We start from the raw sequence: 24,339 nt of genomic DNA on the forward strand, positions 1-24,339 counted from the left end.
CTGTAGCACTCAAGATTCCTAAGAATGGCCTCCATTATCCTTAAATGGAAAAAGTTTGGGACAACCAGAACTCGACCTGGCCATCCAGCCAAACTAAGCAATTCTGGGGGAAGAGCCTTTGGGAGAGAGGTAAAAAAACACATGACCCTGAGAAATAAGATTCTCTGGTCTGATGAGACAAAGATTGAACTTTATGGTGTTGATTCTAAGCAATATGTGTGGAGAAAACCAGGCACTGCTCATCACCTGCCAAATACAATTACAACAGTTAAACAGTTAAAAACTGCAGGGACAGGACGACTGGTTGCAATTGAAGGAAAGATGAATGTGTTCATTTCCAACAAGACTCATGGCTGTACTAGCTCTAAAGCTGCTTCTACGCAATACTGAACAAAGGGCCTGATTACTTATGACCATGTAATATTTTAGTTTTTCTTGTTTAATAAATTAGGGGGGAAAAAAATCAACATTTCCAGTTTCTTTTTCTGTCAAAATGGGGTGCAGAGTGTACATTAATGAACAAAAAAGGGAACGTTTTTGATCTATCCAATTGGCTGCAATGAAACAAAGAGTGAAAAATTTAAAGGGGTCTGAATACGTTCTATACCCACTGTATTTCTCCTACTGGCAGACCTGCTGCGGAAGTAGATACCACTCCTCATTCATGCATAGAAAAAACTTGGCATCCTAACATGTACTGCGAGATTTTTTACATTTATTTCCAGAATAAACAAAAAATTAAATGTGTAACTTTTCAGTAAACAAGATATTTCTCAGAAATGGATTGCTGAATTTATGACGGATGTGAAATATCTCATGGTATATTTTCGGGATAGGACCTTTCTCTCAGTCTCTCAACGTTTAAGATCATTTGGATAGTGAATAGTCAGAAATGGTTGGATGGTCACTTCAGGTTTTTACATAAAGTCATATATGGTTTCAATATAACCCCACATCCAAATGTGCCTCCGATAATAACGACATGCCCAAAATGTAAGCAACCTGTAACTGACTTATTCTACGGCATATGGACCTGTATAGATACTCATAGATTTTGGAAGCAAGTCATTGCTCGGGAACAAGATAAACGGAGGATAAGCCTACCAATGGACCCTAGTTTGCTGCTTCTTCATTGTGATATTTTAGATTTCTCTTTTCCTCTGGCTTTCATATGTACTTATTGGCAGCTAAGCGCTGTATACTGGCAAAAGGAGTTATATTCGCATAGAAAGTATCAAAGTGCAGTACTGTAAGGATACCATGACAGAACAGTTTTTTTTATAAAATCTAGAAACAAAACCAACCCATTTATCAAAGTGAGACTGTTGACTAAATAGTTTCTCCTTTTACTTGTATGATATGATATCTTCAAAATGACATAGCAGGGAGACTAGGTAAACTCAAGATTAACTTATGAGCTGGATGTGCATCTGTGCCTGAGCCTGGGCTAGCTTGCTGCTTCTCTAAAATACATGTGGCTTAATTTCTCTCTTGTAAGATTCATAGGGAGGGATGTGGGCTCTAGGTTGGGTTCTAGGCACTTTATGTTAAGACCCACCTTTCAATATCAATATTCATGTTTAAATTTTGCTCCCACCTGATGATATGAGGGTTTTTTTTTGTTTTAGACTTAAGGAAGTATTAAATACCTTATAAGCCAATGAAATAGCTCTCATTCTCTTCACCCTATCTTTAAATAATAGCCAATGGAGAGCATGAGACATCTCTTCTTTTCATAAACGTCCATATGCTCTATAAAATCAGTAGAAAAAAACACTATAAATGAACATTGGGATACCATGATAGAAATACTTCTATAGGGAAATGTTATAATATAAAACACCCTAGATCATTGGTGGCGAACCTATGGCACGAATGCCAGAGGCGGCACTCAGCCCTTTCTGTGGACACTCAGACCCGCAGTCCCAGGCAACTTAACCTTTTAAAGACCTGGCCTTTTTTTTCATTTCTATTTTTCACTTCCCACAATCAAAAAACTCTAACTTTTGTGTGATGTGAAATTGGTGAAAAAACGCCACAAATAACATGTCTTTGCGATTACGGGGATACCAAATTTCTATAGGTTTTATGTTTTCATCTTCTGGCGCTAATAACTTTTTCATATTTTGGTGTAAAAGCTGTGGGTGGTGTCATTTTTTTGCGACTTCTGATGAAGTTTTCAATGCTAGCATTTTTAGGGCTGTACGAACTTCTGATCACTTTTTATTGAATTTTCTAATATTCTTCAAAATGGCAAAAAAGTGCCATTTTCAAATTTGGGTGCTATTTTCCGTTACAGGGTTAAACGCAGTGAAAAATCGTTATTATATTTTGATAGATTGGGCATTTTGGGATGCGGCGATACCTGATGTGTTTATCAGTTTTACTGTTTATTTATATTTATATCAGTTCTAGGGAAAGGGGGTGATTTGAATTTTTAGGGTTTTTTTTAAAATTATTTTTACTTTTACTATTTTTCAGACTCCCTAGGGTACTTTAACGATAGGTTGACTGATAAAATGCCATACTACAGCATGGCAGTATATCAGAATTTTCATCCTCACACTTTTCAATTTGCAATTAGTACATAGTAATGAATGGGTTAAATCCAGACAGCCACGGGTCTTCGGAAGGGGACCGCCTGTATATGGTAGGAACGCTCAGACCATCTAGGGTTAAAGTACCCTAGAGAATCTAAAAAAAAAAAAATAGTACAATGAAAACGTCAGATAATCTTGCAAAAAATGAAACCTTACACAGCTCCATGCACCAAAGTATGAAAAAGTTATTAGCTTCAGAAGATGGACAAACATTTTTTTTTTCATGCACATTTTTTTAATTTTTAAAAAGGTATTAAAACACAATACAACCTATATAAATTAGGAATCACTTGTGATACCAAGCAAAGAATAAAGTAGATATATCATTTGGTGCGCACACTGAAAGTCGCCAATTTCACCACATTTGGAAGTGGGGGTTGGTGCCCCCCTGGTGCAGAGGTGGCGGAAAGGAGAAAATAATTGCAAGAGCTAGCAATAAGCACTGGTGTGGCGCAGAAACCCTGATAATTACCCCCCAGGAGTCTATGTCTGGGCTGTTCAATGGGGGCCTCCACCATATTTTGGTGGGAGCACCCACCAACCTAAATCGGCTCTGCCTACAGGTCAGATGAAATCCTTCTTTACCATTCCTGTGTGGTTTTTGAGGTGTTAGTTGGGTCATTAGCAGGCATTTCAACCCGGTCTCATCCCCCTCATCACACTATTATCACAGTGGCAAGGAGTACAAGCAAATGGATGCAATGTTTTGTTCTACTCCAACCTTCTTTCCCTGGGCAGCACATTTACATTGCTCTCCTGATTCTTTTATTGTTCATGTAACATATCTGCATTATTTATAGATTATACATCCTACAGTAACATCCATTGAATAGTAGTATACACACTTATACTTTTATTGCTCATGTAACACATCGGCATTATTTATAGATTATACATCATACAGTTACCTTGACACGCATCCACTGAATAGTAGTATACACACTTATACTTTTATTGCTCTTGTAACATTTTTGCAGTATAGATATTATACATCATCCAGTAGTATTTTCACGCATCCAGTGACTAGTGGTATACCCATATATGCAGAAGCCACAATGGAAGAGACTAGTGTGAAGCCAAGTCCGGAACTATTATTGGCAAGTCTTGTTGCCGGAGGACAGAAGAAAGGGTGCGATCACCGGAAGTGACACAAGTTTTGTTGTCTTGGAGACTAAGCCGCTACTTTATCCTGTCAAGTGATGGCGGAGGACGCAGTGGCAGCGGTAATATATGGCTGTGGATCATAGTGTGAGACGGGTGGCAATGACTGGCCGGTTGTTACGATGTGCCAGGCTCTACCTGGCCTTGTATCTGCTGACATTTGTGTCATGGCTGGTGACAATGTTGGTGAGGACAACATACTCGGGTGTGAGGAGGACAATGCAGGAGGATTAGGCTGGGTATTACTACTAGCAGAGCTGAGGAAAGAGATTAGTAACAGATCTATATGTGCGGCCATAGACATAGATTCTCCAGGTATCACCCAGTGATCAGAGGTAATGGATTTCCAGATGGCAGTGTGATATTATTACTATAGGTATCACATCAATGTCGGATTAATGGCTGTTTCTGACCCCTACTGTTCTCCAAGGAATGTCCTCTACTAACAGAAGGTTATTGATTATAAGTCCCAGACAATGTTTTAAAACTATTTATTGTGTCCTCCTCTGTAATTCTTATTGGAAAAGGAAAATTACAGAAACAAGTGGACTGCCAGTATACAGCCAGTATAAAGGATGTTTACAAGGGCAAAGAGAGCAGAGCAACATTTCATGTGCAGAGTCTTAAAGGAGTTATACAAGGAACATAAGTGGTTTAATTCACAAATTGTATTCCCTCCCCCCTCCTTCCAGGTTGTTGATCTTATCCAGTTGTCAGAATCCTCCGATTTCGGTAAAACAGGCCAAATATACCCTTATTTATAAAAGAAAGGTGACAGCTGGGTATTTGTGTGTCAAAAGGGTGTGTCTCTACATAGTCTGGTTCTATCTGCACAAATTGGATAATGTCATACTGTTATATTATACCATCATGTTAGGTTACAGTCACACGTGTTTCAGTCGCATTTGGGAGGGCTTGGCCAGGATGCACATATGTTTCTACTGAAATGCATGTCTTCTAGAATTCAAAACGCCTAGTACTCATTCCACAATGCATGTGTTTCAGTGGAAGTGCATATGCGTTCTCACCAAACCATTGCGTGTGAAAAGCAACTTGTGAATGCGGCCCTAAAAGAACAGCACAATGTCAACAACTTTATTCATATTCATTGAATAAGTGCTTTCAATTTCATCTGACTTAGTTTGTTGCTTTATAGGTACCAACTGAGCCTACAACCTTGAGAAAACCTCGTATTAAAAAAGGTGAGGCTGTTCTATGTTTTGTTCTGTCACATAATATAGTCTACAGTAAATTTTCGATTCTGAGAATATACATTATGAATGGTAACCTATAGCTTACAATACAGCAAAACACCTGACTTACAGACGACCCATAGTTAAACGCACCTCTGGATGTTGGTAATTTACTGTACTTTAACATTTACTGTACAATAAACAACTATAACAGTTATCAAAGGCGTCTACAATTAAGCTCTATTGTTAATCCTGGTTCTTATGACAATCCAACATTTTTAAAATCCAATTGACACAGAGACCAAAAAATTTTTTGTGGAGCTATAATTATAAAGTATATAGTTCCAACTTACATACAAATTAAACTTAAGAACAAACCTACAGGAACCTATCTTGTACGTAACTCGGGGACTGCCTGTATACTGCATTGTAATACACAGTTGCGGCCTTAAAGGAAATCTACCATCATATTTAAGGATGTATAAACCATGGACACTTACTCATAAATCCAGGCACTGTGACTGTGGTAATCTTTGTTTCCAGAACCCCTCAGTGCTGCAGGTTCACAGGCTGTTAGAATGAGCAGAACATGTCTCACCCTCCCCTGCTCTCTCCCTCCTCCTTCTGTCCCTGTAATCTAGCAGCAGCAGGAAGTTTGGGGGAGGGGAAACATGTTCTGCTCATTGTAACAAGGTGTGAAAATACATCACTGAGGGGCTCTGAAAAACATTCCCCAGAGCCCATGTGGCTCATTATCATAACTTAAAAGTTAATTTTAGAAGGGTGCCATGGATAACAATCAAAAGAAGATTACCACAGTCACAGTGCCTGGATCTATGAGGAAAGTGTCCCTGGATTATCATGCTTGATTTTGATGGTTTATTTTCTTTAAGAAGTACAATTAACTGTGAACAGAAAAAAAAGTTATTAGTAAAAATAGAATACGCTAAATCGGAAAAGGGCTGCAGCAGGAAGTGCTTACATTTGTACAAACCAATAGATTAGATGCCGAAGATTTTCAATTACAGCGGAGAATAAATTGTCAGCCTAGCTAAAAAATTTTTATAAGTAATATAAAATCTTCATTTAACCAAGGAAAGAAGAGAGACATTATATATAAATGTAACAATACATCATAATGAGTATTTTATCATATTTTATATTTCTAGTTATTTAGCTGTGGAAATTTGTATGTAATTATGTTGTGCAAAATAGAGAATTCCTTTAAATCCGTAATTTGTTTAACTGTTATAAATGGGTTTCAGCTCCAGACCTACCTATCCTGGAAAGACGCAACTGGCTCATTCACCTGCACTATGTTCGTAAAGATTATGAGGCGTGCAAAGTAAGTTGTAATAGATTAAATCATGGAGAACCTTGGGTTGAAGGGGTGTCTGTCAAAATAATTATAACGAATTATGATAATAACTGTCATCGTGCGGTGGTGTGAACACAGACTTGTATGACTGTAAAATGTATGTAGGTTGGTGAGTTATCATTTGTCTTGTAAACCAGCGATACCATGATATTCTTACGTATGTTTCCAGACATTGATTAAGGAACAGCTCCAGGCTACAGAGGGTGTGTGTGAATATGCAGTGTATGTGCAAGGTAAGTAGGAACACATATGTAATCAGCATCCCTTCTTAATTAACAGTCACCTTTAGTAATCGTGTTATTAAAGTAACAACTGTAATTTTTTTCTTTCTAGCATTGATCCTAAGATTGGAGGGAAAAATCCAGGAGTCCCTTGAGCTTTTTCAAACGTGTGCAATCTTGAATCCAACCAGTCCAGATAACCTGAAACAAGTAGCTCGATCCCTGTAAGATTCCAGAAATTTAATGACTTTACTTGATGGTTTGTAACACTCATCTGCTGGACCAGCTTCAATATTTTCATCAGGCTGTTCACATTTCCAACTTTGGGATTTTACTTATCAACTTCCAACTGAAGGTTTTTTGCTTGACCGTTTTCTAGCTTTTTAAGTTGTTTTGCTAATCCATTTTTGGATGATGCAAACTGAAGCTATCACTTTGTATCCTGAATGCCACGAAAGTGAATGATGGAAAAAAAAACTTAATCTCCACTGATCTCTGTAAGCTATCCATTTATTTGCCTGAAAGCACAGCATTTTTGGGAGGCAAAAGAAATGACATGATGCAAATGCAAGAAAGCTGATCTGTTTAAAAGAAATCAATGAAATCCTAAAGCTTGAAAAAAATGTGAACAGAAGTTGAGAGTGGAAAAGTGCACTGTCTTTGAAGGAAATCTAACATCAAAATCCATCATGATAAACCAGAAAAACGTACTTATATATCCGGGCACCGTGACTGTGGTATTAGGAAATGTACACTGCACAAGTGCTAGGGAAACAGTGTGAGGATGAGACAGTGTTACAGCCTGTAAAGCTAGATCACAGAGGGGCTAGAGTAGCCCCTCAAGCTTATTAGACTTCCTTCCTTTTAGAAGGAAGAAGACTGTGGATAACAAATATAAGGAGATTACCACAGTCACTGTGCCCGGATCTATGAATAAGTGTCCCGGGTTTATCATGATGGATTTTGATGGGTTTAAGGCCCAAACAGGCCTTGTTAAGGGATAGTTCATTTTTTAACATTGTTATTTGTAGGCATTTGCTCTTTTATAAATCTTTTATAAGGTTTTGATGTCTTTAGAACCAAGGATCACCCTCCCACAGCTTATGGGCATATGATCTGAGGAAGCTTCACATACAGTGTTACTAAATGTGCATGAGTTTAAAGATTTAACGCTTAAATGAAAATCAATGATAATATGATGTATTCATTCTCGTTCTTTTGGAACGACTGTTTTATTATCTTGTGTGGCCCTGATACAATGAAATCCATACATTAGCTGTAAGGAGAACAAAGTGTGTATCAGCGACACACTTTAGTATCTAGTCCAGAATATATCCATTCACTGATAGCTATTTCAAAACACTTTCACAAAGTTGTATTTTTTATTATACTGATATTAAACATTATAAACATTTATTAAATAGTGAACATTTTCTATAAATAAAGTTTGATGGGTTTCTTTTTTTCAGGTTTTTGCTGGGGAAGCACAGAGCAGCGGTTGAGGTTTACAATGAGGCAGCCAGACTCAATAATAAAGACTGGGTAGGATGTAGTTTTCTTTGTACTTTATTGATTCCACTTGGACTGTTTGCTAAATATTTGTAGTTATGACTATGCTTTACTATATGATGCCTCTAGAGTGGTTGATTACATGTGTATAGTAGGTAGCATCATGCAGTGCTCTATACAGAAGGGGTAGAATTTCTCTATGGCAAATAATATTCCAGGCCTGTCAGTAGGTGTATTGTTGCCCTGAGCAGCATGTTGGTGTCACTGATCAAAAGTTTGTTTCCGTCAAAAGATGAAAATAAATAACAGATTACTGCCAATCTGGTACATTTGTGAATTAAATTCTCAATGGTACCAACAGTTGACAACTTCTTACAGAGCTTGCATACATACAGAAAACCTTGTTTTTAGTTGCAGATGTGGTAGCACCATTATTGATTGATTATTGGCAAAGTGGTTGTTGTATTCTTCTGTCCTGCATTTTACACCATAGGTTATGCAAACCTAGGTTTGCATAACCTATGGGGTTTGCCAAGTCTCAGACATACTGCATCTTTCCTGTTTGGAAGCATATGTGATGCATTGCTAGATGATGTGATGTTTTGTTTAGAGATTGGCGATTAAAACATCCATCCTGCTGATGTGGCCTTCATTTTGGTATCGTATACATTCCCACTTTTGTAGAGGAGACACTGATTTCAAGTTGTTGTCAATGTTTAAGAAATAAATAGCTGGCATAAGCATATGCTGCCTCATTCCTGCAGAAAATACATGGAATTATTGGTGCAGCAATATTGTGCAGCATTGCTTCATACACTGTAGTCAGGTGTGCGCACACAGCTCTGCTGGTTATACTGTAGTCCTATGTGAAAACATGAAGAAAATTCGTAGAATCCAGCAATTTAAAATAAATCTTCTTCTTTATTTTGTCATCACACTAAATTGGTCAGCATATAGAGGTATTCCACATAGCAGCTATGCATTTCATCATGGCTGGAAACATGGCTCTGCTGCTTACACTGTGTCATCACTTAGATTTGGTGTAGAAGGCTAAACAAGGTTTATAGTGTGTTTCTGACTCATAACTAGAAAGTTACATATATATTTTTTTTCATTTTTATTTACTAATGTATTGCATTTTATTTTTTAGGAAATTTGTCACAATTTAGGTGTTTGTTACCTGTATCTGAAAGACCTCAGCAAGGTAGGATGTGCAAAAATTATATATGCTACTCTGTCCTGTATAGAATCTAGACCAACAATCAGTGTAGCTTATGTTAAAACAGTAAAAGAGTAAATAACTTAACTTAAAGGGTACATGTCAGGTGGTTTAAACACCCTAAACCTTTTAGAGCCCGAGTGCCCAAACTTCAACCAAAAGCCGCTTTTTAAAGTGCCAGCACAGCAATTTAAACAGTAATTTATTTCTCCTTGTTCTTTGACAACTTTCAATCATTCAGCCTCCTAAAGACACCAACGTAGTTGAAAGTAGGAGGGCAAATTCATCTATCATTGTAGGAAGATTATATAGAAAGATTCTTGGAATCCTGTCTGGTGAACTTCATGCTGGGGCGATGGCCCGGGTGCCCACAGAGAGGGCTCCGAGTGCCGCCTCTGGCGGCAGTGCCATAGGTTCGCCACCACTGCCCTAAACTATCCAGGCATGCAAACATGCCAACATCAAGCATTGATCCTTCCCTTGGTGCTCCTCCATCGGATGATGAATCCGTCCATGAAGATCCTCTATTCCAGTCCCTGGAACCCCTGGACGCGCAGGAATGCTCCACATCCCAGGCCGTTCTTGCGCAGATACAGTCGAACGCTGCCAAAAAGTTGGGGAAATTCTCCCGCACACAACCCTGCTTTCCTTAGGGGTCCCCAAACTGCTCTCCCTCCCTCTTTGAAGGTTCCCAGAGCCCACAACAGCTTGTAAACTACGAGGATGGCACCGACCCGCCTGACCCGGCCACTGAGCTGGACCACAAATATGCAGAGGTGCTGGCGGCCATAATTCGGTGTCAGTCCAAACTTGTCACCAAGGTGGATGAGCTGTGACAGGACTTTGTTCTATTACGGCATGATGTCCACAAAGCCAAAGAGCGAATTACCGAAACTGAACGCAGAATATCTGAGGTGGAGGATGTCCAGAGGCCTATGCCGACACAGATCAGAGAGCTTCAGCGCCAAATGTCTGCGTCCATCAACAGAGCTGATGACCTTGAAAATCGCCTGCAATGGAACAACGTCCGAGTGGTTGGCCTCCCCAAAAAAGTGGAGGGGTCTGACCCTGTATCCTTTTTTGAAAATTGGCTCAAAAATATGCTACCTGCAGATACCTTCTCCCCGTTCTTCACAGTGGAAACTGCCCATCGAGTGCCATCCCGCTCTGGTCCCCCAGGGGGCAATCCAAGACCCTTCCTGGCCCGGCTGCTGCACTTTAGGGACAGGGACTCTATCCTCAGGGTGGTCCGTACCAAGGGAGAAATTCATTATGCTAACAGCAGAGTGTCCTTCTACCCTAATTTTTCTGCATTGGTCAGGAAATAGCGAGCACAATTCACCGAGGTCCATGCCTGGCTCCGTGACAAGGGGTATAAATACTCCATGGCCCTTCCAAGCTCCGAATTGTGGACGGTCAGACCGAAGCCCTTCACTGGGCTGATGCAGCCACTCGGGCTCCTGCTGGAAGGCCCGCACCTCCTGAGTGACTGGACTTATATCCTTTTATCTGATGTGCTCTGACAATGCATGGACTCTGTCCTGAATAGATCTCTAGGGGTCCCAAATCACTGTTTCAGTTGTCTAATATTGGTTTACATTGGGACTCGCGCCTCGTGAATTGTACCCCATGACTGATGTGCTATTTCTTTTGGTCAACTTGGCCTGTGCGCCACATATGGCACTTATCTCGGATTGATCTGGCCTTTGTCTCCCCAGATATGTTACCGCACGACGATCAAGTATCCTACTGCCCGCGCAGTGCATCAGACCATTCTGCCTTGCTCATTGGCCTTCTTATAGCCCCCCCCCCCAGCGACTCCCGCTTATGGCGCTTGCACCCGGCCTGGCTCCTATCCCCAGCGGTTCAGAGTACTGTTAAGGGCAGCGCACAGCGAGTTTTGGGATGTGCACTCAACCCATCCTGATCCCCTTCTAGTCTGGGACTCATACAAGTCCTCGGTGAGGGGAGCATTTATGTCGGGGGTAGCTGGCCATGCGCAGAAGGAAAGGCTGACCGCTGCACTGGTGACTGCAGAAAAAGAATATCTAGAGAAGCCTACTCCGGGGAGAAAAAAGACTTGGGCTCAGGCGCAGAGAAATCACCTAGCTGTAGTGAAGGAGCGCACCAGCAAGCGCCTTCTAGCCAGGGAAGCGTCCATCTTTGAATTTGGAGATAAAAATGGGAAGCTGCTTGCGTACCTTTCGCGGGCTGAACGTCCCTGTGCTTCCGTCCCCTCTATCATTGACGGTAACGGAGCCTCACAGAACCCTGGGCCATTAACATGGTTTTTCACAAATTCTACTCTTCTCTCTACAGCTCCAGATTGTCCGCCTCTTCCGTCGAGATTTCCAGATTCTTTGACAGTCTTCCACTTTGGAGGCTCACACCGGCACAGTCATCGGAGCTTGATGCCCCGCTCTCGGCGGAGGAGGTGGAACTGGCCATCCAATCATTGCCCCCCGGTAAGACACCTGGACTTGACGGGCTGGGAGGTGAGTGGTATAGGGATAACTGTGAGACTGTGACCCATCTCCTTAGCCTGTACTCCGATGCGCTTGACAGCGGTTCCCTCTCTGATTCCATGCGAGAGGCCCTTATTGTAGTTCTTCCCAAGCCTGGTAAGGACCCGCTACTTCCCGACTCATACCGTCCAATTTCCCTCCTAAACTCGGACGTTAAAATACTAGCAAAGATTCTGGCAACAAGGCTTAACAAAGTAATATTATCCTTGGTTCACCCAGACCAGACAGGCTTTATGCCTGGGAGGGGAACTGACATAAACAAAGACTACACCTGAACATAGCAGAGGCAGAAAGGTCTTCAGACCCTGGGTTTATATTATCCTTAGATAATTGCAAGGTGTTTGATTCTGTGGAGTGGCCCTATTTGTGGACCCTCTTGCCCAGGCTGGGTATGGCCCTCGCTTCACAGCACTTGTTAGGTTATTGTATAACGACCCTAAGGCTAGGGTAAGGACCAATCTTAATATCTCACCCACTCTCCCTATGGCCAGGGGCACTAGACAGGGTTGCCCACTATCTCCCCTCCTCTTCGCACTTGCCATTGAGCCCCTCGCTGTGGCGATCCGTCATTCCGATGGCATTAAGGGCATTACTAGAGGTTCTATCATTAAAAAGGTATCTCTCTATGCTGATGATACACTTGTATACCTTGGGAATGTGGGCCCCTCTCTGGAATCCCTTCTGTCCCTGATAGAACACTATGGGGGGTTCTCGGGTCTACTGGGATAAATCGGTCCTCTTTCCCTTATCAGATGTAGGGGTACACTCCCTCCCCGTCCCAGTCCAGGTGGTGTCCACTTTTAAATATCTAGGAGTCCAGGTGTCATGTAAGGTTCAGGCATATACGGAATTAAACATTACACCCCTGATAACTGCAACTGAATAGCACCTAAAAGCCTGGTCCACTCTCCCCTTGTCCTTGTACGGGCGTATTAACATATTCAAAATGATCTTCCTCCCAAAATTTGTATACCTTTTCCATGCTTGTCCTATACTGCTTCCTAAGAGCCTGTTTAAACGCATAGACGGCATCCTCAGGTCCTTCTACTGGCAGGGTGGCGCCCCGCGCTTCAGTCTAGCACTGCTTCAAGCTCCTAAGTCTAGAGGGGGACTGGCTGCCCCAGATCTGTATCTTTATTATCTGGCTTCCCAGCTAGTATATGCCCAGTGGTGGATAAATATAGACATGGGTAATGCAGCTACTGCACTTGCTGGAGCCCTGGTAGGTTCCTACGAGGCCCTTACAAACCTGCTGTACAGATATAAGTCCCCATCTGATACCCCACTCCCCCTACGTATGGTAGCGGTGTGCTGGCGTAGGGCACAATCCCTGGTAGAGCAGAGCAGCTCTCCCCCTCTCTCGCCTAGGACTCCATTGTGGCTCAATCCGTGGCTTTCTCACTTCCTCTCCCTCCCGGGCTGGACAATGTGGGGGGCAGTGGGGGTGAAATTTGTAGGTCAGCTCTTATCCCCGGACGCAGAATTACTCAGCTTTAACGAGATAAGGGAGAGACATACTGTACCCGATACGGCCGGCTTCCACTACACGCAACTGCGACACGCATTCAAAGCCCAATTCGGCTCCTTTAGCCTGACAGTGAAATTCTCCAAACTGGAGACTCTGATGAGTACCCTGGACCTCCCTAAGCCACTCACTCAGTGCTATGCTCTCCTACAAGAGCAAAGGTCCATACCGTTTGATAGAGCCCGTGAACGCTGGAGACAGGATATCCCTGACCTGTCAGATGATGACTGGAGGGAGGTCGAACTGTCCTACTTCACATCTGTAGTGAGTGCGAGGGACTTCCTGATCCAATCTAAATTCCTCCATCGGGTGTACTTCACCCCTGCTAGACTATTCCGCATGGGAGCAATGCCCAATGATCTTTGCTTTCGCTGTCAGGCTGAAGTCGGATCTTTCCTGCACTGTGTCTGGTCCTGCCCTAGGGTTCATGTCTTCTGGTCCGAAGTGCTGGAGTTCCTAAATCTACATTTTGACTTCCCACGCTTACTGTCTCCCTCTGTGTGTCTCCTCGGCATCATAAATGAAGTTGTCAATGGCCATTATGACAAAATTGTCTTTAGGTTTGTCTTCTACTACGCCCGAAAAGTGGTGATGATGGACCAGGAGCCCCCTACTTATTAACAGTGTCATTCCCCACTACCGGTTCCTGTATGTCAACAGGAAGTGTCCCCAGAAGTTTGATCGCATTTGGTCCAGATGGTGTGTGACTGCCATCCTCTATCCATAATGAAGGAGACTGAGTGTGCTTGTATGTGTGTGTGTGCGTGTGTGACTGATTGTCTATGTGTCGATAGTTATTTGTGTTGTAACAAGACGTCTGGCTGCATTATTTGCTGTCATTTTTTGTGCAATATCCCTTAATTAATATTGGAACGCAGTAAGACTCTGATTGTTACCATTGATGTTATTTGATACTTCTGCATTGTGGGGAAGAAAGTATGTAACAGACAATCTGGTTCTTTGGTTTTGTTTATTGTACTTGTTTAAATTTTTTTTCAAGAATTGCAAAAATAAATACATTTAAAAAATGCAGTACAATAATGTTGGTGTTGGTGGACAATCACTTTTAAGGTTTTTTTCAAATTTGCTTTGTAAATGTATTAATTATCATATTTCTGTTTTCTCTGAAGAGTAAAGAGCAACTGAATCTTGCTCTTCAACTTCACAGACAAGAGCTCAGCACCATGACTTTGGGAAAAATCCATCTTATGGAGGGAGACACAGAGGGTGCTATCCAGACCTATTTACAGGCACTGCAGTGAGTATTTGCTGCTCCCGAAATCCATTTTCCAGGCTGAATTGATTTCTGAACTAATATCTTTCCCAAAAGTTCACATGGTTACTTATGATGATATTTGAAAGGCTGGGATATTAATGCACAAGGTATATCAGAATGTTAATTTGGCATCTTTTGAGTTTATAGGGGTTGTCCATCTGGAAACATTGCTGCTTGAAGGAAATCTACCATTAAAATCAAGCATGATAAACAAGGGGCACTTACTCATAGATCCAGGTACAGTGACTGTGGTAATCTTTTTATACCGGTTATCCATGGCCTCCTTCCTTCTAAAATCAATATATTTAAGTTGCTTCATTGGCTCTGCCTCCTCTGCAGCAGAGGAAGTTGTAGCACCCAGTGAGAGGGGGAAGTGCTCCTTACACAGTGTTAGCTACAAAATCGAGGGGCTCTGGTAAGACCACCCTAGAGCCCATCTGGCTAAATAGCATAATGTTTAGGTTGGTTTTAGAAAGGAGGAGGCTATTGATAAGAAATATAAGATTACTACAGTCACAGTGCCTGGATCTACGAGTAGGTTCCACTGGTTTATCATGCTTGATTTTAAGGGTAGATTTCCTTTTTCAAGAAAATGTATGTTTTTTTTTTCTCTTGATGCAATAACCCTGAATTTTCTTAGCATGCTCTGTGCAGGTAGGAGATGCAAATAAGCTGTGACATCATCTATTGTCAGTGGTGAATGTAATGATGGTAGTTCCTACTGTACAGCTATTGAAATTCTATATGTGATGTAAATGAGGTGAACAATCAATAGAAATACCTATAGAAGCATTAAGGATCAGCCTATGGAACAGAGTGAAAATTGCAGGATAGAGTAAAGAATAGAAGAAGAAAATATTGTAAAAAAATAAAATAAACAAATACTATGTTTATCAGAAAAACCTTGGTTAAAAGATAGATCATTTTGGTGACACTGTCCCTTTAAATACAAAAAGGAATTCAATTATTTTTAAAATTTAAATAAAAGAAACATTGCTCATCTACTGGTTCCCTCTCCAATCCTCCGGTAACCAGTGTGACTGCTTCACTGATTCTATTGTGGAGCTGTGAGACATCTGAAGGTAGATTACTGCTGGACAAGTCCCAATCTTCAGCAGTAACTTCCCTACAAACATAACTTCACTGCTGAGCTGGGTTTGTGACAGTTTGAGGTCTGTAATTGGCCCAGTGATGTCCCACCTACAGACAGCATGTGGATCCACAACAGAAGTGCAGCGGTGGTTATCAGAGGACCTGTGGGAATGGTAGGTCGGTGATATTTCTAAAACATTTGTGAGATTTATCAGGTGTCCTGAGAGCAAAACTATTCTAGTTGTTCATAGCAGCCAATCGGAGCTTAGCTTTCATTTTCCCAAAGCAGTTTTTTTTAAATGAAATCTGAGCACTGATTAGTTGCCATGAGCAGCTAAAACTGTTTTGATCTCAGCCATTTCTGATAAATCTCTTCTATTGTGCTTTCACTTACCGTACTTTAATTTAAATAAAACTGAATAAATAATTTCATTTTAAAATATTTTTAAGGTTGTCTCCAGAGAGTACAGAGTTGCTCACCACATTAGGACTTGTGTATTTACAGGTAATGAACCCATTCTTAATGCTGATTTACATTCTGCCACCTTCCTGCTTCCAGGTTCTGTCATAGGCTACATGCACAGGATGTATGCCCGCCGTACCATAGTGCGGCGGGCATACATCGGCGCTGCGGAGAGGAGCAGGGGATGAGCGCAGCTCACCCTCGGCCCTCTACATAGGAGTATACATGTCCTATCTTTCTACGGAGCGGTACGGTGCCGCACGTGTGCTGCCCCCTACCGCTCCTGTGCAGGGCTGTGAGCGCATAGCGATGTATGGGGGATGTATATCGGCCGTATATACGTCCCCCATACATGTGTGTGAATGCACAGTTTTAATATGCATGCAAAATAGACCATGTTATGGTGTTATATTTAATTTTTTCATAACATTTTTATTTATTATCTGCTATAACTCTGTTTTCACCGCATGGGACCTTGTATTATGTATCAGTCTTCCTGACCCTGTGTTGTAATATATTTCTGAGATACTTGCTCTTTACATTTCACCACAGAACGGTCTGTTTCAGAAGGCCTTTGAGTACCTTGGGAATGCCCTCACATATGATCCCAGCAATTATAAGGTAAAAGATCTTGCATATAAAAGTGTGTAATGTATCTATAGTGGCCCCATGATAACTATACATTACATGTTTGGCTACTCCATTACCATTTTACAGTCGATGAATTAGAAGGGTAGTAGTAGAAGTTCTAAAACTGTCAAAGAAAAGCTAAACCCAATGTAAAATGTCTGACAGCTCTACTTTATTTTGAAGGGAATACTAGCGGCTGGCTGTATGATGCAGTCACATGGGGATTATGATGTTGCCCTCAGTAAGTATCGAGTTGCCGCCTCTAGTGTTCCAGAGAGTTCCCCACTATGGAATAACATTGGAATGTGCTTTTATGGGAAGAAGAAATATGTAGCGGTAAGCATGGAGATGTATTATTTATTCTCCTTTGTGTTCAGTATAAAGGCTACAAGTAGTCTTGATCACCCTGAGGTCAAGGTATTTCACATCACAGTATTTTGCATCTGTGTTTTTAAGCAAAATGCAGGATAAAATACTTACACAGTTTTTCCTCTATGAGAGTACTGGTTTTGGCTTATAAACATTGATGGTGTGGCCAATATACTGTTTTGTGAAAATTGTCTAAAAGCTGAAATCTGTTTTCTGCATTTTGGTTAAATTTAGAAAAATAAACAATACATGTCACAATGAAACCCCTATGTCAGTGGTGGCGAACCTATGGCACGGGTGCCAGGGCGGTACTCGGAGCCCTTTTTGTGGGCACCAGGCCATCGCCCCAGGACACCAGATAGGACTCAAAGAATCTTCCTGCAGTTCCAAGCAACTTAATAGATGCTGCTTTCAGTCATATTTTGATACTTCGCTACTTGGGTCTGTAGGAAGAGGTTGAATTATTTTTGGAGGACCTCCTGCTGGCCCCACGATTCTCTGTGTACAGAGGGACACTGGAAAGAAGCTAAAATGATGGAAATTTTCCATCTTTCTACTGTGTTGCTGTCCTCAGGAGGCCAATCTGATTGAGAGTTGTTGAACAGGGAGCAATAAGTTACAGCTTTAATTTTTGGTTGGCACCTCACGATAAATAATGGGGGTTTTGGGTTGCAGTTTGGGCACTCAATCTCTAAAAGGTTCGCCATCACTGCCCTATGTTGTAAAATAAATGACATATACCGGTAATTCTATATCTGAATTATGTATGCATTCCTATGCAGGCCATCAGTTGTCTGAAGCGCGCTCTTTACCTTTCCCCATTTGACTGGCGAGTGTTGTACAATCTTGGGCTTGTTCACCTCAGTATGCAGCAGTATGCTTCAGCCTTCCATTTTCTGAGTGCAGCCATCTCCCTACACCATGGAAACGCAACACTTTACATGCTTTTGGCAGGTGATGTATAAAGAACTTGGCATCACAGCTGTTCACGCTCACTAGATATCACTGACGTTCTGTTGCAGCTAATTCTTGCTGTGTTTTTTCTTTATTAAGTGGCACTTACGTATTTGGAAGATACAGAGAATGCTAAGAGCTCGTACCAACAGGCAGCCAGTCTGGACCAGTGCGTGAACATGATGTTGCTTTCCATTATTTATTACTTATACCTTACCTGAATATCGTTTTTTAATATATTTTCATATGTCCACTTTCTCTCCCCCACAGGACAGATCCCCTTGTGAATTTGAACTTTGCTATTCTGTTATATAACCAGGGTGATAAAAAGGGGGCTTTGGCTCAGTACCAGGAGCTGGAGCGCAAAGTCGCTGTTCTTAGAGAGTCTTCAACTGAATTTGACCCAGAGGTGCGAAAAGTTACAAAGCAGAAACATACAGCAACATACACTCACCGGCCACTTTATTAGGTACACCATGCTAGTAACGGGTTGGACCCCCTTTTGCCTTCAGAACTGCCTCAATTCTTCGTGGCATAGATTCAACAAGGTGCTGGAAGCATTCCTCAGAGATTTTGGTCCATATTGACATGATGGCATCACACTGTTGCCGCAGATTTGTCGGCTGCACATCCATGATGCGAATCTCCCGTTCCACCACATCCCAAAGATGCTCTATTGGATTGAGATCTGGTGACTGTGGAGGCCATTTGAGTACAGTGAACTCATTGTCATGTTCAAGAAACCAGTCTGAGATGATTCCAGGTTTATGACATGGCGCATTATCCTGCTGAAAGTAGCCATCAGATGTTGGGTACATTGTGGTCATAAAGGGATGGACATGGTCAGCAACAATACTCAGGTAGGCTGTGGCGTTGCAACGATGCTCAATTGGTACCAAGGGGCCCAAAGAGTGCCAAGAAAATATTCCCCACACCATGACACCACCACCACCAGCCTGAACCGTTGATACAAGGCAGGATGGATCCATGCTTTCATGTTGTTGACGCCAAATTCTGACCCTACCATCCGAATGTCGTAGCAGAAATCGAGACTCATCAGACCAGGCAACGTTTTTCCAATCTTCTACTGTCCAATTTCGATGAGCTTGTGCAAATTGTAGCCTCAGTTTCCTGTTCTTAGCTGAAAGGAGTGGCACCCGGTGTGGTCTTCTGCTGCTGTAGCCCATCTACCTCAAAGTTCGACGTACTGTGTGTTCAGAGATGCTCTTCTGCCTATCTTGGTTGTAACGGGTGGCGATTTGAGTCACTGTTGCCTTTCTATCAGCTCGAACCAGTCTGCCCATTCTCCTCTGACCTCTGGCATCAACAAGGCATTTCCGCCCACAGAAGTTCCGCTCACTAGATGTTTTTTCTTTTTCGGACCATTCTCTGTAAACCCTAGAGATGGTTGTGCGTGAAAATCCCAGTAGATCAGCAGTTTCTGAAATACTCAGACCAGCCCTTCTGGCACCAAGAACCATGCCACGTTCAAAGGCACTCAAATCACCTTTCTTCCCCATACTGATGCTCGGTTTGAACTGCAGGAGATTGTCTTGACCATGTCTACATGCCTAAATGCACTGAGTTGCCGCCATGTGATTGGCTGATTAGAAATTAAGTGTTAACGAGCAGTTGGACAGGTGTACCTAATAAAGTGGCCGGTGAGTGTACATTTTCAATAACATCTAACAAGTTTTGGAAGAAAAACATTTTGCGGACTGACTTACTGAAAACTTGTTTTTTTTTCTAAAACATTAAAATGGACAGAATTAGAAACTGTTTTGATCAGGAGTGATTTTCATGTTTCAAAGGATTAAAAAAAGAAAGGCTTGACATGTGTTGTTTTGATGGGAATTAGACATACTGGGGAGATCTACCAACGTTAATCTTCCAGAACTGCCATACATACTTTTCTGAGAAGTAATTGCGTGTTAACATGCTTCTTATCTTTCATTAGGCCAGAGATCTGGTTTAATGAGTAGAAGGAATATTTTATATATTTTATTTTGCTAATATTTTAGTGGTGTCTAAAGCCCGATTGCCATTTTTTCTCCAGATGGTTGACATGGCACAAAAATTAGGAGCTGCTCTGCAAGTTGGGGAAAGTCTGGTTTGGACAAAGCAGACAAAAGATCAGAAGGCAAAGCAACGTGCAGCAGTCAAAGGTCCTAGCACAGAGCAGACACCATTGGGCTCAAATCAAGCTCTAGGAAGGGCAATGTCTTCTGCAGCAGGATACAGTAAGGCTCCTGCTCTGCCTGCAGGTAAGACTTAAAAACATATTTTAAAAATTGAACTACTTAGTTGAAAATTATTACAATCCATAATTTATTTTAGGGTCCACTGCTCAAGTTTCAAAACCACCATCCCTACCACTGGAACCTGAGGATTCTTCAAATGCTGGTTCCACTCCAGAATACAGAAGGTGACCCATCTAGCTCACATTTTTCCCTTAGTGTAATGATAAAAAAAAAAAATATGAAGCAGTTTACCTCACTAAGAAGGATACATCTTCACAGGCACAAGGTTAACTCTGTTTACACTACATCTGAGAAAGGTTGTATCAGTAACAGGGTCTCCTGTCCATATTCCCTATTAGAAAATAATGGTTCTGTTTCAGAACCCTCATTACAGAGAGCATTGTTCCCAACCACCGGGCTGCATGTGATTCCTGGTCCACATGTGGAGCACAAGGCATTAAGAGGAATGAGGATTAGTCATCCAACAGCCAGGCACCTCCACTCCACCATTTCAGCAGTCAGCTGTTGCTCCGGTCTCATCCGATAACCTCCCACTTGCGCCAGTCTCCATGAAAATAGTAATATACTGATACCTGTGGGTTGAAGACCACTGCTCTATAGGACCAAGCACAACCATGTACTATTTTGCGACCCGTTGGCTCCAGTGGATACATAGTAATAGTACATATGCAGTTTCATCCTGCCAGGGGTACTAACAGCAGGACCCCTTGTGACTAGAGGTATGCTAATAAAAACTTTTTAGTTCAAGGACCCCTTTAATAGGAGATGTAAGTTACTTAATGGCATGACAGTCCAAAGTTAGTTATCCTTAATTACATAAAAGCTTGCCAGCCAGAGAACCCCGGCTGATGTCTGTGTTCTTCATAGATTGTTTTGTTAGCTGTATGGATCTAGTTCCATGTTGATGCAATGCTCTAAATGTGTAAGTTGACTTAGAAATGATTGCCTCTTAAATCATAAGTTAAATATGAATACTTCACATTTATATATTGTATGGAATTACATCAAATATGAATTTTGAGTACTGTAAAGTTATTGTAAGGTTTTCATAATATTGTCAGTTGTTTAGCCTAGAATGGAAATGAAATTTTTAGCTTTATGCCCAATTCCATTCTGTCATGACTATAGTATATTTGTAAAAGCTGATATGTAGATGATGTATATAAATTCTTGTTTTTATAAAATGGTAAAAATAAACCATGAACATTGGTACAATTTTTCTACATCTGTGCTTTAACACACTCTGCTCTCCGCTTTTTAATTATTTCGGAAAAGCATGAAGCATTATTTTCTAGTTATATGGCTAGTTATCCCCTATCCACAGAACACGGTCCTACCACTGGAATTCCCACTGATCATAAAACCCCCCTGATTATGATTACAGTTGGCCTTTTATTCTGTATATAGGCGGTCCCCTTCTTAAAGAGAACCCGTCATGCAAAATAACCCCCCTAAACTAAATATATTTTCATAAACTGCCATTAGAGAGCATTGCCTCTATCCCTTTATTGTCCCTCTACATGCCTGTAAACCTAAGCAATGAGGTCCTAAAGCTGTATGCAAATGACCTGTGAAATGTCCAATGAAGCATTAGCATATTCAAGCTGTCCACTCTATTCATGAGTGGGAGGCACAGCCACACCCCCAGTGCATGACTGACAGCCTGTATAATGATGTGAGGCTGTATAATGATGTGCTTCCTGGTGCTGGTGGCCACGCCCCCTGCAGCCTGTGTGTGTATATATATAGGAGAGATACAACAGCTCCAGGCAGCCATGTTACAGCAGAACATGTCAGATTCATGTGTAGCTGATGTCTGTGTCTCTCACCTGTATATTAGGAGGATGCAGCAGGATGTCAGCAGATGCAGCACAGATACCAGCAATGCTTTACTATACATTACACACAGACATGAGCAGGAGAGGGGAGGGGTAACAGGGGTGACATCACTGCCTCTGACCATGTGACCAGCCTCATTTACATGATAAAAAATATGTGATTTTACAATGAATAATGTATGAAATAACTAGATGAAGGCTGGGATGGGATCCTTGTGAGCTGCTCCAACAGGTAGAGGTGACAGGACAAGTGGCAGAGACCTGATGACAGGTGTCCTTTAAGGAAACCTGACTTGCAGACGACCCCTAGGTAAAGACAGACCCCTCTGCCACTGTGACCTTTGGTGAAGCTCTCTGGATGCTTTACTTTAGTCCCCAAACTGTAATGATCAGCTGTAAGGTGTCTAATGGAGCTTTATTGTTAATCCTTGGTCCAATTACAGCCAGAAACTACAATTGTCACTGGGGCAAAAAAAAATGTCTGGATCTACATAAAATATACAGTTTCGACTTGCATACAAGTTCAACTTAAGAACAAACCTATGGAACCTATCTTTTATGTAACCCAGGGACTGCCTGTGTGTATATATATATATATGAATGAGATATATTACCAAAATGTTTAGTATAGGATGTTGACCTAAAATTAATGATGATAACAGAAAGATATTTTTCTCTGAAACTTTGGTTGAATACCTAAGCTTTTGTGGGATGAGCTTTAGTTTTTGAGATGACAGATGTCATATAGACTTACAGTAATAGGCAATAAATGCACTGTGTGTGACATACACTAAAATAAAGCTTAACCCCTTCGGGTCCAGGTCAATTTTTGCAGTTCTGTTATGCGCTTCTTTAAATGACAATATCTTTGTAAATGCTGAACACATCAAAACAATTTTTACTTTTTTTATGACATATGAAACTAACTTGGTAGGATAGTATTTTTTTTCTTTACAAAATTAACCGATAAATGACAATTATTTTTTAAATGCTTTTCTTGTTATTTTTCTGATTAAATTTTTTTTTAATGAGTGGTAAAACTTAATACATTTTTACTAAAATATGTTATAAATATGTACAGCATTATTTTATCACCCTTCCCCAAGTTTAGCTACAAATGCATGACAGGTTGGTGGTGTAGTTCAGAACTAAATTTTAAAGGCAGTATGTATAACCTTCCCGTGGAAGAGAACATTTTCCGATCTAGGTACCTGTGGGGCTTTCTTTGTTTACTTGCTGCATCCTCTGAAACCTCCTGTGAGTGCAATTCCCAGCTGAATCTTTTTTTTTTTTTTGTGCCGTTTCCAAAGGTACAGTTATATAGCAGTTTCTAGGGCCTAGGTCAACAAGTCATCTTCTCTGCTTGCCTACATACTTTCCTCAACAGTACTTTATTATTAGGCAATAGTAACTTTGCAGAAATACTAATTTCATAAGCAAACTGTATTATAATTTAACTGGTTATTGAATAATTTCTGCTGATGTATAAGCTCTGCTGTAATTATTTGTGAAGCACGCTTCTGCCATTTAACTTTGATTATTATGTGTAGATTAAGTGCTTACTATTAGCCATAACAACTACTGAGATTCACAGCAAGAGCAGATGTAAAATATAAGAGATGGAGGAGTATATGATGAAAGATAAAGCTCCTGTCAATAAGTAAATGCTGGGAATGCAATAAAGAAGAAGTCCACAAGAATCTAAAAGGATAAAATACAAAATATTTGTTTCCTTGAGAGATAAGGTTATGATGCTCAACTGCAGCCTCTATTGAAATATTATCCCTTCTCTTCCTACAGTGATCTTTTATGTACATTCAAATCGATATATAAATGTTACCAAGATTACGAGAACCTGAGATTAACACATCATGGTTAATATAAAAAATTGCCAAAGAGAATTTGGTAACAAAAAAACGTTTTTATTACATAATTTTTTAATTTTTTTTTTTTAAAAAGGCAAAAAGTTACAAAGTACTGTTACAAAATTAGGCATTCTCTGTAAGACAAAGAAAACAAGCAATAAAGGGGAGAAAAGTAAGCGGACAATTTATTGTAACAAACAGGTGAGGAAAGTTATCAGTGCTTCTACTTACACATGACCTTTATACTGCATATACACTGA

General features: G+C 41.0%; 1 protein-coding gene across 3 annotated transcripts; it reads left to right on the top strand.

The window, feature by feature from the left end:
- BBS4 (Bardet-Biedl syndrome 4) lies at positions 1-24,255 on the top strand. 3 transcript variants are annotated; one of them, XM_072147809.1, is made up of 17 exons: positions 1-129; positions 4,918-4,963; positions 6,220-6,299; positions 6,502-6,565; positions 6,666-6,777; positions 8,023-8,095; positions 9,213-9,266; positions 14,462-14,589; positions 16,150-16,204; positions 16,715-16,783; positions 16,976-17,128; positions 17,944-18,115; positions 18,215-18,284; positions 18,386-18,524; positions 20,172-20,379; positions 20,453-20,540; positions 24,174-24,255. In XM_072147809.1, the coding sequence occupies exons 1-17, from the start codon at positions 25-27 to the stop codon at positions 24,217-24,219; spliced, it is 1,662 nt and encodes a 553-aa protein (XP_072003910.1). In that variant the 5' UTR covers positions 1-24; the 3' UTR covers positions 24,220-24,255. The 3 variants fall into 3 exon arrangements, with proteins under 3 accessions (XP_072003910.1, XP_072003911.1, XP_072003909.1); XM_072147810.1 differs by lacking the exon at positions 1-129 and adding an exon at positions 3,681-3,823; XM_072147808.1 differs by lacking the exon at positions 1-129 and adding an exon at positions 3,809-3,947.
- The last annotated feature ends 84 nt before the right edge of the window (positions 24,256-24,339 follow it).

Source organism: Engystomops pustulosus, chromosome 4, assembly GCF_040894005.1.
Source record: "Engystomops pustulosus chromosome 4, aEngPut4.maternal, whole genome shotgun sequence".
Taxonomy (NCBI): Eukaryota; Metazoa; Chordata; class Amphibia; order Anura; family Leptodactylidae; genus Engystomops; species Engystomops pustulosus.